We start from the raw sequence: 15,849 nt of genomic DNA, 5'->3' as shown, positions 1-15,849 counted from the left end.
TTCAAAATCAATTTAGCGGTTCAGAAAATATATCGTAACATTACATACTTTACATTTACACTATAATACATTCGCATTCATAATTTAGAAAGTGTATCGTACAAAACACACCACAAATTTATTTATAATACATTTTTAAAAGAGTTTTAATTTTAAAGTTAAATAAATAATTTGTTAAAATATAGTTCTTCTAGTAAACTTTATATCGAGTACAGCGTTGGTCAGGTCACATCACTACGATCACGTGGCGGCAGTGAGGCGCGCGAGCGAGCCTGCGCGTGTCCGCCTCCCACCTACTCTTCACCCCCGCGATGCTAGATTTATTTTCATAAAATTATGTATAACAATCGACTTACTGATGAAATGTGATAGTGGATTTCAATTTTGTGTATTTTCTAGTATCGTTTTTGCAAGATAGAACTGCACATTTCACCACTTTTATTCGTAAATATGAAAAAAATCCAGAGCAACGCACTTCGTGAGCACTCAACCACGACTGCGAGCGCTCGCGGCGGGAGCGTCGTGTTGTTCCCACCTGTGCCTACTGTTCCCACTTGGTTGTTCGCACTCTATAGATAGTATATATACTCTAAGTATACGCTCGATACAAGTACTCCTTAGATTATACACCTAGGTGTATAATCTAAGCAAGTACTCTATAGGCACACCCCGGACACTCCATACAAAATTATAGTTTTGACAGTCACACTGTAGAGACTGCAAATGTGTGTGTAAACTCTTTATGGTTGGCACATTTGTGACTAGCGTAAAAAAAAATTCGCGTTTTTCTGATGAAATACATCCGTAAACAGCACAATATCTAACCATTTTCTACGAAAAACGATAATCACAAATCCAAAATAATAAAATTGCTTTAAGTCAATTTGATTAATGTTGTCAATCTTCGTTGCGTTTCGTCTAAAGACGTCGTTGGTATCGTCCTTGCGGGGAAATGGGTACCATAACATGTCTGATCGTGCGGGGTGAGGTAAGTGTTTAATTTTGGCGGGAGGCGGAGAGTGTCCGTTCTGTAGCGTTTAGCTACTATTATGTATTCTGTGCTATAGGTTTATTGCTCTGAGGGCCGGCCAGACTCTAGCAAAATCTGTCAGATGTCATTTATCAATTGTCATATTTTCTACAATGAATAAGGAATCACATGGAAGTGACACACCTACAAAAAAAGTGTGGCCGGCGCCATATTGCTTGTAACAAAACATGGCGGTGTTTAGTGCCGAGAATATATCGATAAACATTATTATGTTTATCGATATAAAAATAATATTAATATATATTTTTTTTGAAGTTATACTTCTTTTGGCGCGTAACTTCTAACGCGTGTACATAAACACACACTCTTTTTTATTTATTTTAACTTTATTGTACAAAACATAGAAATAAAATTACAAATGGAAAAAATGACAATGCCAATTAATAAAATTAAGTATGACGATGGCTGCTCGTGACGGTTACTTGTAAAACACCAGCAACCTCGCAGGACAAGATAGCTAACCCTGTATAATTTGATAAATCCAGTTCAATTTTGACTTCGATATAAGGATTACGGTAGACTTACAATTTGGTAATTTCAGTTTTGAGGAATGTAATATAATGAAACAACATATTATATATATACTAATATAGGTATATAATAGTATTTTATTACGATGAACCACACAATATACAGTAATTGTATTTATTTATTTATAAATAATAGACAAAAAAAAACAATAATATATAATAATAGAGAAAATTATAGAGCTAAACTATTTTGTGCAGCCTGGAATGCACTCGGATACACTCTGTTCATTTTTGAGTTCGGGATTTGAGGCTCAACTGGTACCTGGAAATGAAATGTCACAGTTTACATTAACTAGCATTGTTCACTTTACATTTAAACTAAAATGCAATACATTTTAATTAAAAGGGCAATGCTGATGGTTTGAAATTAATATCAACATTAGGGCTTATAATAGCGGATCTTGAATTTATATTTTTGGTTTCATGGCATTGAAATGCTTTATAAATATAAATTTATAAAGAATAGAAAAATAACTTAAAACACCCCATGTATTTAAAGTAAATTGCACTTTCCCTCAGTCAATAACATTTCAACAACCAAATATCACCCAAGTTTGTACTCAAAAAATCATATAAAACCATCTCAGTTTGTTCACAGGCCTCCTTCAAAATAGGAGAAACGTTAGATTATAAATGACAGCCCTAAATCTAAATAAAAAGACCAAAAGTAAATTGGAAGACATCACGTGTCTACAGATAAAAACCTCACCCTGTGTGAATGCAGCGGCAGACATACTGGTATAGCATCATCGTGCAGACTAATCACATCCATTGTTCTATTGAAAGCACTTTCGGGGAAATGTAGGGAACATACTATGATATTATATCCTTTACATTTGGCTTGATATTTTCAGTTTCAATTGCTTCTAACCATTCTCCTTTTCTATTTTCACTTCTTGGTAACCTTCAAAAAATGAATTTTTAGGTTATTATAATTTTAGTCCTGACCTGACTTATTTATAAATACATTTTTAAAGTACCTACTATAAAAGCGATTAATCTTACTTAAGTTAAAATTCATATTAGGTAAATTTAAGTGTTTTATTTTTCCTTCTGCTGCTCTTGGCAAAATTAATTTGTTATTTTGGAAGTGTATTCACCAAAGCAACTATTCTTAAGATTAATGACACAGCCTTGGGAGACGCACGTCTTCATCGAACATTTTGCTGATGTCGATATTATAAGTCATCACTAGCACCCAAATTCATTATTTTACTAGAACGAAAATATACAAAATAAAGCTATATTTGGTAACAATTTTACACTGAACATAGTCTGTGAATACTCCTCAGTTCAATATACATGAAAATAAGTAAATCAGCAAAGTAATAACTAATATTTCAGTCAAAACGTATACATACCGGTGCAAAGACAAACTTTTCTAGTTTTCATTCTTTCCGGAGCCACATCCCACAATACTGCGCTTTGGTATTATGCCACTATTTGTCCTTGACCACTCTATATGTTTTAGACACAAATGTTTGTCACAATCACAAAAATATTCAATATTTTTCAATGTTTACTACGGAGCAATGACAGAGCATGTACATCATAATAACGAGAACATAAAATGGCGCCCGGCCACAGTAGGTATTTGAGCTAACTTCAAATGTCAAACGGTATAGAATTAGCACTGACAGACGTATAGTCATATATTTTCACTTAGCAGAATATTCATTAGTTAGAAAGAGACAGTATTCGTTTTATTATTTCGGTATCGAAATGCATGATATTTGTATAATCAGTTGTTTGTATAGAACATTATGCCCTGTCCATAGGATTCCTTAGTCATTGATTTTCTACCTTCGTAATTCGTATGGCAACTGAGATGGCAACTGATGGCAACCTGTGATGGCAGCCAGTGATTGGTGATGGCAACTCTCTGGCAAACATTCAACTGATTTGTTGAATGTTTATTCAATAATTTTTAAAAAGTCATTTATATTTCTTTGTTTTGTTCTGTAGTAAAACATAATTTATGACTTCTTGTTTAAGTTATCTTATTTTTGTTTAAAAGCCGCTGGAAGCAAAACCATATTTAAATAATTTCACTCATTAAAATGGCTAACAGGAAAGAGAGCCTCAGGAGAGCTTTGGGTATTTCGGAATATCCCTGGAGTTCCGGTGAGTTATATCACTTCACTAATGATAATAGAAATAAGAAAACAAAGACTGAGTATTGTTTATCATTGTGTTTATTATCATATTTTGGGTTGGCTTTAGAAACTTGCGGCACGAATTTCGGCGTGATTTTTAGTATATAATTTATTAGGTTTTAGACAAAGCGGGCGAAGCCGCGGGCGGTAAGCTAGTATAAATATAAATTCAAAAAAAAATAGAAGGGGGGGTTTCCGCACCCCCCCACTTCACAGGGGGTCTCCCCTTACCTCCCCCCTCCCTTTCCCTCCCCTACCCCCCCTTAATTCGTGCCGCAAATTTCTAAAGAAATACCCATATTTTTACTGTTCTTTTAAGTAGAAAGATGGCTCGTGTTATATTAATCCATTATTAGTTTAATTTTCATTTGATTTTATGTAATATAATTTAAAGTTAAATCGTTTCAAATATAGACGACGAGGAGAATCATGAGAATCAAGGACAAAACGCAGACCAACAACAAGATACGTCAGCCACACCTGAGGAAGTGGAAGTAGTTGATTTGGATGCACCTAGATCTGCTAGTTATAGTGGTAAGACATATTTTTTTACTATTTCTATCATATACCTAGTGTATTTGTATATAATATGTTGATTTGTTTTTTGTAAATCATGTAGTTTGTTTAGTCTAGCATAAATTCATAATTAATATTAATATGTATGTGTCACAGGCAAATTGTATTTCGCCGTTTACAAAATTGCATTTTGTAATATGTCGAGTATTCGTAATCAGAAATTTTGGATAAGGGGGTGGGTTAGGTTAGGTTCGTGTTTTTAAAACTCCACAGAAATAGGCAGTTGGCTTGCAACCGTCTTTTTGTAGAATTTTGGAATAAGTAAATCCTCAGCATTTTACAAAATGCCGAGCATTTGTAAACGGCGAGATTATACAATTTGCCTGCGACATATATAAAGCAAAAGGGAGTAAGTATTTCATATTTTGTTTGAAGAAAATTTCGCTAACTATATTACCAGCTGTAAATAATTGTGTTGTGATTGGCAGTTCCCATGACAACAATAGCACTATAGTTAGAAATAATTATAGTATCACCAATATTAATATTAATGCATAGAGATTAGAGACATATCACAAAACAACTACATCCATGAGCAAACTGTGCCATAATATGGTTTGATAATAATTGCACTTATTTCAAATAAACAAATAACTATGTACTCTGTCAGCTCTGGCAACTGTTTTTATTATTCTTTATTATGCACAAAGATTTATTTTCTGTGCATAATTAAGAATAATATAGTTCAAAAACAATCTATACAAATATTATAAAGCTGAAGAGTTTGTTTGTTTGTTTGAACTTGCTAATCTCAGGAACTACTGGTTCGATTTGAAAAATTCTTTCGATGTTAGATAGCTCATTTATTGTTCATTATTGTTAGGTCAATTCACTTATTAAATTATTTTGAATTATATATATTATTTTGAATTCTCGTTACTTTTATTCATAATTATTATAATTCTATTTATAACTCTAGCTCCACCACAAGCAGCTGTGCAAAGATCCCAAACAAGATTGGAGAGGGATCTGTTCTGGTCCATTATGAACACCCCTTGGATACAGCCCTGTGCACCACCACGGTAAATTTAAATGAATATTTACTGTACAATATTTAAAAGAGAACTATGAACTAACAGCATCCATTTTTTGAGAAAGTCAATTAAGTGTTATAGAAACTAAATTGCTTGTGTGTTATAATTTTGTATATATTTGTTTAATTATGAGTAAATTTCACAGACCTTCATCAGCTTATGAAGTGCCTAGTGAAAGAGTGGATTTAAACTGCCCTGTTTCTAACATACAGCGTGTTTGGGCGATCAAGAAACTTTCGAATAATCTGAACCAATACAACAGGAATCGCTCACAAAATCGTGAGTAGAATTATTTTATTGAAATAGTAGTCAGGAAAACTTCCAATTAATTGTCACTAATGAAGTCACATGTTTAGCGATTAGCGATAACCTCAGGAACTACTGGTCCGATTTGAAATATTCTTTCGGTGTTACATAGCCCATTCATCAAGGAAGGCTATATATCATCACGTAAAGACCAACAGCAGCGGAGCCACGCGGGTGAAAGCGCAGAGGGCAGCTAGTAAATAATATATTATGTATATTATATTTTATATTTATGTCATAGGTCCATCATCAAGTGGTATGCGAGTGATCTTCAATGAGGCTGGTGGGGAGGGACCGTCCTCAGGGGGAGTTGAAAGAATTCGGCGACTGGCCAGACGTCGACTCACTGGCACTTCTAGAAATCGTATGTATATTGTGCATTACTAACTAGTTTTACGACTGCACCCTGGTCCGCGTCTATTCTTCATTGTCAACAGATATTCGCGATATATATTTGCACAAGCGCTATAGTTAATGCTTTATTCGTTTTTGTTATGTACAATGTACATAATGTTATTAAAATCATGAAACCATAAGCACATTATTTATTTTATTACATAATTTATTTCTAATCTATGAGATTACAAGCAATTTACATTTCTGAAGACAATGGATGAAATATGTTTTATTGTTTGAAAAAAAAAATAAGTTCTTTTTTTCATTTTTTAAACTTAGCTCCAGAAAGGACCGAGCAAGGTGGTAGTTCGAGGCAAGACGATGTTGCATCAACTGAAGAGCAAGATAATGCAGAAGAAAATGCTAATCATATTGTGGAAGGTCAGTAAATTTAGATTTTTTGCAATTCAGCAATCTACATATCAACTAAATTGAAAATATAAGCAGGAACCCATAACCCCTTAATAATGATTTAAAATACAAATAAAACGAATTATAATATTTTTTTAGATATTCATTCATAAGTTAGTCATATCAGTAAATAATAAATTAGGAGTAGGAAAACTAAGATGAAATATTTTGATCGCAGTGGCAGAGGAACCATCGGAACAAGAGAGATCATTCTCTCCACACATAGAGGAAGCGACGCCGGGTGAAAACGAAGTCATTGAAGGTAAGTTCTGTATAAAATCTTAATATATATCTCGTGTCACAATGTTTGTCCTCAATGGACTCCTAAACCACTTAACCGATTATAATAAAATTTGCACACCATGTGCAGTTCGATCCAACTTGAGAGATAGGATAGGTTTTATCCCGGAAATCCCACGGGAAAGGGAACTATGCGGGGTTTTCTCTGAAAACGCGGGCGAAGCCGCGGGCGGAAAGCTAGTACCAATATAAATAAATAGTTTTATTTATATTGGCTCGTACAAGTGTGTGTCGGACCACGAATAAAGTAGGGTTCCGTAGTCATTTTCTGACACTACTGTTCTGCATTTATGAGTATTGTGTATATTGGATGTTTTTTTTTAATTATTAAGGGTCACAACTCGGGGTGAAGAATGCAAGGGTGCAAATATTTGTAGAAGAAACAAATATTGGCGACATTTCAACAGATTGATTTTGGTACACTCGGACCATGCTGTTTCTAATTTGTTGTCCAGACTGCAAACACTCTGAAATCAGACTTTACTTTAGATTGTTTTTTTTTTTTATTTATTTATTTATTTATTTATTTATTTAAACAATTAGATTACACAGATCCATTTATGTTAGTACGAGACTTAATAACTAATGTTAGTAAATATTAAAAATATACTCATTATTATCAGTTGATGAGGCACTCTATGCGTAAACTTGTCTCTTTGAATGGACAAGTTCACGCACAAAGTGTCCCATGAAAGATGACATGTATCGCTCCGAAATGATCATCATGAGACTGTTGCGACTGCGCCGCACTCTATCTAAAGTAGACGCTGTTTTTCTGCGTATAATCGCCCAGAAGTCGTCAGTATGCGCATTAGCAAACATTCCAGACGCACTGCAGTAGCGAGGCAGTCCCAACAGCATTCTAAACGCATTGTTATACATGACACGCAAGGCATTAAGCGATCTATCAGTATAGTCAAACCATAGACTACCCGTGTAGAAATTTTGACAGTAGGCTTTAAAAAGCGTGATTTTCACTGGATTACTACAACGGGCAAATCTACGGGCCTTTAATTAATTTAAGCTAATGTTAGATTAAAATTAAGCAACTTCTTATGAAACTAGATAAACAGGTGTTCTATTACATCTATTGTTGTGTGTTGGTAAGCGCATAACTCGAGAACAACTGAACCGATTTCGTTAATTCTTTTTTTATTACATTTCTTGAAGTACGAGGATGGTTCTTATGGAGAGAAAACGGAAATATGTACCACGGGCGAAGCCGGGGCGGACCTAGTATGAAATAATAATTAATCTCTAATACTTTTAACGTTTTTACACAAATCTATACTAATATTATAAAGCTGAAGAGTTTGTTTGTTTGAACGCGCTAATCTGGGGTACTACTGGTCTGATTTGAAAAATTCTTTCGGTGTTAGATAGTCCATTTATCGAGGAAGGTTATAGGCTATATATTATCATCACGTTACGACCAACAGGAGTGGAGCCACGGGGGTGAAACCGCGCGGAGCAGCTAGTGTTAAATATATTTGATGACTAAGTAATCGTGTTAGGTGTTACTAATTAAACGTCCACCACTGTATAAATAAAAATTACGCAACGCGTCTGAAGAAGTTTCACTTCAAAAAAACAGTTGCATTGAAAACCTCCCCATATTTTTTGAAATCGGTTAAAACTAATGTCTATTTATAAATGTAAAAAATATATTCATACTTATTTATAAATTCAACAGTATAAATTATTTTTTAATGATATGAATTAAATCGAAAATCAATTACAATAAACCTTAAAACCAAGATATATACGAACGCAAATCCTAATTTATTACCTACACTCAGCACACGCGCTTTAACAGGTAAACACAAACAAAACATCAAGCCTCTTCATAACTTTTTAAATAATCTATGTCGTTGACCTTCTTGAGAACAAACAAGCTTTGTTCAATCATTTCTACCCTCATTTTATTGTAAATTTTATGGGTGCATCTTTACGAATTGTAATGCAAAAAATTACTTTCTCGTCAGTGGTTTCTTAAACTTTTCAAAACAAATGAGTTTTACCGTGTAAAAATGACCAAAGGTAATCTGAAATGCATTTTCATTAGCAAAAAACTTGAAGTTGTTTAGAGTATGTTCGCTTTTGCAATACTAACGATAAGCAGTAAATTAAATAGTCGACATATTTGATACGAATAATACGAATTGACTTTTTTTCAAGCATAATATGATGAAAATATCTAAAACTAGCTGTGCCCTGCGGTTTGACCCCATTGCTCCGCTTCTTTTGGTCTTTGTCGGATTAAATATAGCCTATACTCTATAGCCTTCCTCGATAAATGGGCAGTCGAACACTGAAATATTTTTTAAAATCGGAGCAGTAATTCCTCATTTTAGCGCGTTCAAACAAACGAACAAACTCTTCAGCTTTATAATATTAGTATAGATTACTCGTAAAGTGTTTGTGTTGTTGTGTTTTTAAAATAAATTATTATAACTACTCAATATATTACAATTGTATATAATTATGTAGTTAATGCGGCACTGAACAGCGTGAGGATGGAAGAAGAAATAGTGGAGATTGAGCCGGAGGGTGCCGCTAACGAGGAAGCCGTTGTGAATTCTGACAATGCACAACAAGTAGAAAATAATGAGGTATTTATTACTTGGTAAAATGTATGCAGTTTTATTTGTTATGCCAATATCAATTTGTGTATTTTATGCATAAAGAATTAAAAGAGTTAAGATTATTTATAATGATAATATTATTACTTAGCAATGCAAAGTTTTTTTGAAAATGGAATTAATTATAGGGAATTAATTAAAGGGTAGTTTTTTTTACATAATATCTTAAGAGTTTAATTATTTTTTTCATAAGGGCCTACACACTAGCTGTTCGCCCCGGCTATCCTTAATGTTATTTTAATATTATTCTTGCATTGACATACTTTTGATGTCTATTATAATTTTTTAGCAATCTACATCTGATGGACAGCAGGGACGTAAAATAAAGAGGAAGATAGAAAGTAAGCAAAGTTTTATTTCGCTTGTATATAGAGTTTATCATTCAAAGATTATGCATATTATGGTTTTAATGTGAAAACAATTGATTATAACCTTTATATTTATTACAGTTCCGGATGATGATTCTGAGGCTTCGAGTCTAAAAGAGATTAATCAAGTGAGATATTTCTATTCAATTTATCATTTTATTAATTCTAAACAGAACTGATGAAGTGTGTTTATCTAGAAAGAGCATATTCTTACTAATATAATATTATTATTTTTAATGGATTTTAACCCATTGAGCCCCAAGTGGCCCGATCTGTCCACGACACAATAGATTTTCTATTGTGTCTGTGATTCTGGGGCCTGAGTAATTACAGCCTGTAACATAGTTTTGAACTAACAAAACAACATAATACACATGCTTTAGTTTCCCCAAATACATAAACTATTATTTTAAAAAAAATTCAATAAAGATTTTTTCATTTTCGTTTTCAATGTTATAAATGTCAAAGCAACTCTGTCTGTTTGGTTAAAATCTTAAGATCGAATTTTCTCTATTGTCACACAAATGAAAGATGTGACCAACACTCTATAGCTTGCTAATATACTCTAAGATTGTAAGGCCAGCGCAAGGTACCAAATGAAACGAGTGATCAATCCAAAACAATGTTTTATTGTGTAACTCATATTTAAAATTAATAACTTAAGGCTACATATGTTAGCTTATTCTAACTTAAGGCTACATATTATGTTAGCTTATGACAACTTATGGCTACATACTACACGACCGTTAAGTGCTCAATATGATTGTTTGCAGAAACTGCTCCGGCTGCTGGAGTGCCCCGTGTGCCTGGAGTGGATGGAGCCGCCGCTGTCGCAGTGCGGGCGCGGCCACCTGCTGTGCGGGCGCTGCCGCGAGCGGCTCAGCGTGTGCCCCATCTGCCGCAGCACCGTGTCGTCCGTGCGCAACCGCGCTATGGAGGCCGTGGGTGTTCATAAATAAACAAATAAACACTTAATTGCACAATGCACATATACAATTTACATACACTCTATATTATAGCGTGTTGAAGTGAAAGTCCTGCCACCGATTGAATACAGATTGATTAGAAGTTAACGTTAATTAGATAATGCAGCGGTGGCATCCCGTCGCAGAGACATCCGCTGTGATCATCCCTTTATAACAGTATACATTCAGCAGTGATTTAATATTCATTTCTTACCTCTTATGTTATCTCCAAATGTCACATTTTCGAGTTTGAAAAAATTTCATCAATCATCCTGTATATGACATTAAATAAGCATTAACATGTTATCTATGGCCGGTGGCGTGCAGGTGACCGAGCTGGTGCGCTACCCGTGCCGGCACGGCTGCGGGCGCGAGAAGCGGCTGCGCAAGCGCTCGGCGCACGAGGCCAACTGCCCCTCGCGGCTGTACCGCTGCCCCGCGCCGCTCTGCGCCGACCGCGCGCCGCTGCCGCTCGCCGACCTGCCGCACCACTGCCAGGTGAGATGCGGCCGCTGCCAGGGGAGTGATGCACCTGCTGCCAGGTGCGACGTGATCGCTGACAGGCAATGAGGTAGCTCCTGACGGGGAAATGACGTACAAACTGCCAGGTGCGAGGTGATCGCTGACAGGGGAATGACGTAGCTCCTGGCAGAGAAATGATGCAACTTCTGGAAGGAGAATGTTGTAGCTACTTTCAGGGAAATGACGCAATTCCTGACAGGGGAATGATGCAGCTATTTACAGGGGAATGACGTAGCTAATGCCAGGTGCATGACACGGCAACCGGCCGCACTATTGCCAGATGACAAGCGTCATCACTACTAGATTTGTTGCGTCACTACTTATCAGCAGATAAATGCGATAACTGAGGTAAGGTGAGGATGTGCAATTTGTTTCACGTCTAATTTATTCTATTTCTCTCTCTCTCTGCAATATATTGTGATTACGATTAATAGCTTTATAGTATTTATACAATAAAAACCCTTATAGAAAAAATAAATAGTTAATATACGCTTTAAATGTTATATATTGTTATATTTACAGACGCGTCACTTATCAATGCTGCGCATGGGCCGGCGGCACAAGCTGCTGGTGCGCGTGAACCTGGAGCTGCACGAGAACTGGCTCGTCATGTGGAACCCGCACCTGTTCCACTTGCGGCTGGACGTGGAGCTGAACCGCGGCCTGTACATGTACGTGTCCTATATCGGGCCCATGGCGGACGCCCGGAAATTCCTTTATGAGGTACGTATTTTTTCGTATCATTATTGAAATCCGAAAGTTTTCCCCTAATTTGTTAATTTAATGTTACTCCGTATTGACAGATCACTTGTCAGGCCATAACGACTATAATATTGCAAAATCTAGGATAATGTTGATCTTCTAAAGTTATCTGATTTATAAATATTTATATTTTATAATTAAGTACCTAGTTGCACAAATCTTCACGTCTTCTTCAATAATATTAGTTTTTCTTCTATAATACTGGTAAAACGGGAAGTTGATCAGTTAGAACGTCTTTTTCCTCTTTCAAACAAACAATGAAATATCTCATGAAATTAATGTTGATTTCCAACTTTATTTGAATTCGCTGTAGGTGACGGTACAAGGGCAGCACTGCGACCGCAAGCTGGTGTACGCGCGCGCCACGCACAGCGACCTGGAGTGCTCGTCGCTGAACGTGACGCGCAAGGACTGCTTCCACCTGCCGTTCGAGCACGCGCTCAACTACCTGCGCGGCCGCTCGCGCGCCTGCGAGCCCGACCGCCCGCTCGAGCTGTGCGTCGAGCTGCGCCCGCGCGAGCCGCCCGCCGACGAGCCGGCCGACTCCTGATCGGAGTGCGTCGTGTACGTCAGCGAGGGCCGCGTCGTGCGCTACGAGACGTGCCCGCTGACGGGGGAGCCGGCTGGCCGGCCATGTTATGGACAGTGAAGCGGGGTGGCTAAATTGTGGATGGTGGAACTGGATTGCTAAATTGTGGGCGGTGGAGCTAAATTTCTCCGCAGATAAGAACAGCATGACTGGATAGATAGTGACATAAAGTAAAAAATACATTAATGGTAGGGTGCTGTATTGCTAAATTTGAGGACAGTGAAGCTGGGTCACTCAACTGTGAAAGGCAGACTAGACAGATAGAATAGGATTTGGTATTTTAGTAGGTGGAGCTGGACTCCCGGTGTTGTGTAAAAGAGAGAGATAGAGCTACATCTGGCAATTGTCGTCGTATTGCTGCTCCCACTACTTTGAGGAATGAAACATCAAGAGAATTGTAACATAGCACATAAACCGATTTCTAACTGTAACAACATGAAGTTAAGAGAATCGGCTCAGGAATGGAATTTGGCAAGAAACACGCGTGTGAGACCGCGGGATGTGAATATGGACTTATATATAAATAGCAATAACATTTAGTACATTTTTAAGATACAGTTAATTAAGTAATTATGTTTTGAAAACTTCATTGAATATTAAAATGTACAAAACACAATTTCATTACTATTTTGACATAATTATTGTATTGATAAAAATTATGATTCAGTTGATTAATTACATACTTTAAATTTTTACGGAAACGAAAATTGTAAAAACGATGAAAACTAGTATGCTAGTGTAGAAATTAGAATGCTGCTTTTAAAAGGTACCAAAGAAGATTCACTAATAGTTGAGCTGTGACCAACTGGCCAATATGTGATGAATTAAATAAGATTGTAATTTAGGAAGGAGGGTTAGTTATAAGAGGTTTCATTCCATTTGTAAGTGGTTTTAAAAAGTGTCTTTCTACCTTGTGATAAGATACTGTAAATGGCAACAATTTGTAACAAAAGAATATGATTGGTTTTTATTGCCGCTGTTACAAATATTGATGTCAAATCGAAAATGTGCATGGAAGTGTAAAGAAGAGAGATTTTATGCTGCAATTATTACATAATTCGGTTTGATCCAAACTCAGAAGCAGATCAAACTTTAGTATGTATGTATTATGTAATTTATTGTGTTATAGAGTATGCCTCAAAAGATTATGGCGAGTATTTACTCATTATATTAATGAGATACAAACTTTTCATATAAATTTAATCCAATTGATATATCTAGTTCAATGTGTGGTCTTTGTGATTGTGTGTTATCTTATAATTACTATGCCTACAAACGTGACGTTTTAGTGTAGTTATTAACATTATGTTGATTTTGTTGTTGTTTAAGGTTAATACATTCCTAAATAATTTTGTTACACCAGCTTTTTTCCCAATACCAAAATCAACATTTTTATTTGTACTTAATATATAAAAAAAATAAAACACTATTTTTAATAAGTCTGCACATTGGAATTACATGAAAAATTGCACAAACTCCGCTCTACTTAACATATTATATATACAAATATTTGACACTATGTTTATTTATTTTCACACTTTAATTATGATGTGATTTATATGAGTTGCCATTAAAGGAATTTTAATATAATGTCACTTAAAAGAAAGTATTTTAGTTATTATGTATTAATGTTGTTAAATTTCTTGTATGTTAGTAGTGTTTGTGTACATATAATATATAATCCTAAATCGCTTCACTTTCATTATTATATTTTTAATGTCTTCAAACTTAATATGTTTAATATTGTATCTTCTTTATATGTATTTTATTGTTTAATATAACTTTGGGTTCCGTTCTTAAACAGTTCAGCACTTGAAAGATGCAACGAGAAAAATTAAACAATGTACATTTTGTAATTATTGAATTATTAAATGTTTGATAAAAAGGTTACTCATACGGAATCCTCAAAGGTATTGTTATTTTAACTGTATGTGTTAGGTTTATTCTTCAGTCATTTGTTATTCTTACTACTATTATATTAAATTACTAGCTTTTCGCCCCGGCTTCGCCCGTGGTACCTACATGTTTACGTTTTTTTTCATAAAAACTATCCTATCTCTCAAGTTGGATCGAACTGCACATGGTGTGCGAATTTTATTATAATCGGTTAAGTGGTTTAGGAGTCCATTGAGGACAAACATTGTGACACGAGATTTATATATATTAAGAAGAAGAAAGATATCTTTTCGTCACTCACCATTTGTCATTTTATTACAATCTTGAAATTGTTCTGAATACCGCCTATAGTATTGTATACTAATAAGATTAAGATAATGTGTTATTACAGTCACTACTGTGCTACTGTGTGCAATATTTATTTCATTTATACATTACAGTACGATTCAATCTTAATGGCGGCTTGGAACTTCGAACAATCTGATGCGCAGAAAACAGTTTTAGATATCAGCGGGACGGACGTTAAGGGACGGATGTGCGCGCACATGCATTCGCAGCTAACTTCCGAACCGCCATTAAGTTTGAATCGAACTGTACTAAGATAGCTTTGAAGTTGTAATTTCGACTAAGATATACAACATAATGTATTCTTGTATTTGTTATATTCTCTAAACCTACTAAGTATTTTGTATTGATAACCACTTTGTAAATATAATATTTCAACAAGAACCTATGTTGATTACACAATTGTTGAAAATTGTTGCAGTGGAGGTTCTTGTTTTAAATTAAATTCTATTACGTACTATAATATCATTTCATAATATCCACCTTTCAATAAATATTACTTAGTATTTCCGCAAGTCAATGTAAAGACAAAGAACAGTTTTGCTCACAGTCACTAGGTTGTAAGAAAGTACAAAAATAACAAGTGATAACTGCGTTAAAAACAACCGACTTCAAACTTGCACTTGCAAAATTTACAAATACCTACAGACAAAAATGCTCATAAAATAAAAACTACTGGGCCAATCCGAATAAAATTTTTATGGGACCAATTCGACACCATCCCGCATCGAACAAAACAAGAATCACGTAAATCGGTTCAGAAACCTCGGAGTAATCGGTGTACATACATAAAAAAAAACATACCGGCCGAATTGATAACCTCCTCCTTTTTTTTGAAGTCGGTTAAGGACGTATTTCCAAATTGACGCGCATCAATTTTAGGTATTGAGTCTTACTGCTACACGTGCACGGCTCACACACACATCGAAATGAGCGAAACGGCGAAATTATGAGTAAACTGACACGACTTGATAATTGAGCTTATTTTTATTGCTATGTT

At 35.3% G+C, this 15,849-nt stretch overlaps 1 protein-coding gene and 1 long non-coding RNA gene across 3 annotated transcripts; one reads left to right on the top strand and one right to left on the bottom strand.

Annotated features, from left to right (window-relative positions):
* Positions 1-1,682: 1,682 nt before the first annotated feature.
* On the bottom strand, positions 1,683-2,983 carry LOC123692397. Of its 2 annotated transcripts, none has more exons than XR_006751537.1 (3): positions 2,943-2,983; positions 2,291-2,485; positions 1,683-1,843 (listed from the first exon to the last, which is right to left on the bottom strand). It is a non-coding gene; the product is annotated as an uncharacterized LOC123692397 (long non-coding RNA). The 2 variants fall into 2 exon arrangements; XR_006751536.1 differs by lacking the exon at positions 2,943-2,983 and adding an exon at positions 2,566-2,582.
* Positions 2,984-3,418: 435 nt separating this feature from the next.
* On the top strand, positions 3,419-13,100 carry LOC123692396. Its single transcript, XM_045637135.1, has 14 exons — positions 3,419-3,705; positions 4,152-4,271; positions 5,233-5,335; positions 5,493-5,626; positions 5,895-6,017; positions 6,329-6,430; positions 6,639-6,722; positions 9,251-9,372; positions 9,692-9,743; positions 9,852-9,898; positions 10,544-10,711; positions 11,063-11,233; positions 11,780-11,980; positions 12,333-13,100. The coding sequence occupies exons 1-14, from the start codon at positions 3,642-3,644 to the stop codon at positions 12,567-12,569; spliced, it is 1,728 nt and encodes a 575-aa protein (XP_045493091.1). The 5' UTR covers positions 3,419-3,641; the 3' UTR covers positions 12,570-13,100.
* Positions 13,101-15,849: the final 2,749 nt, after the last annotated feature.

The sequence above is a fragment of the Colias croceus genome, chromosome 6 (assembly GCF_905220415.1).
Source record: "Colias croceus chromosome 6, ilColCroc2.1".
Taxonomy (NCBI): domain Eukaryota; kingdom Metazoa; phylum Arthropoda; class Insecta; order Lepidoptera; family Pieridae; genus Colias; species Colias croceus.
The sequence above is the reverse complement of the archived record's forward strand: the minus strand, read 5'-3'. Positions and strand labels throughout refer to the sequence as shown.

Coding starts and splice junctions, on each gene's coding strand:
- LOC123692396 (XM_045637135.1), top strand. CDS start 3,642: ATGGCTAACAGGAAAGAGAGCCTCAGGAGAGCTTTGGGTATTTCGGAA. Junction 6,018..6,328: donor CACTGGCACTTCTAGAAATC/GTATGTATATTG, acceptor TTTTAAACTTAG/CTCCAGAAAGGACCGAGCAA. Junction 9,899..10,543: donor GTCTAAAAGAGATTAATCAA/GTGAGATATTTC, acceptor GATTGTTTGCAG/AAACTGCTCCGGCTGCTGGA.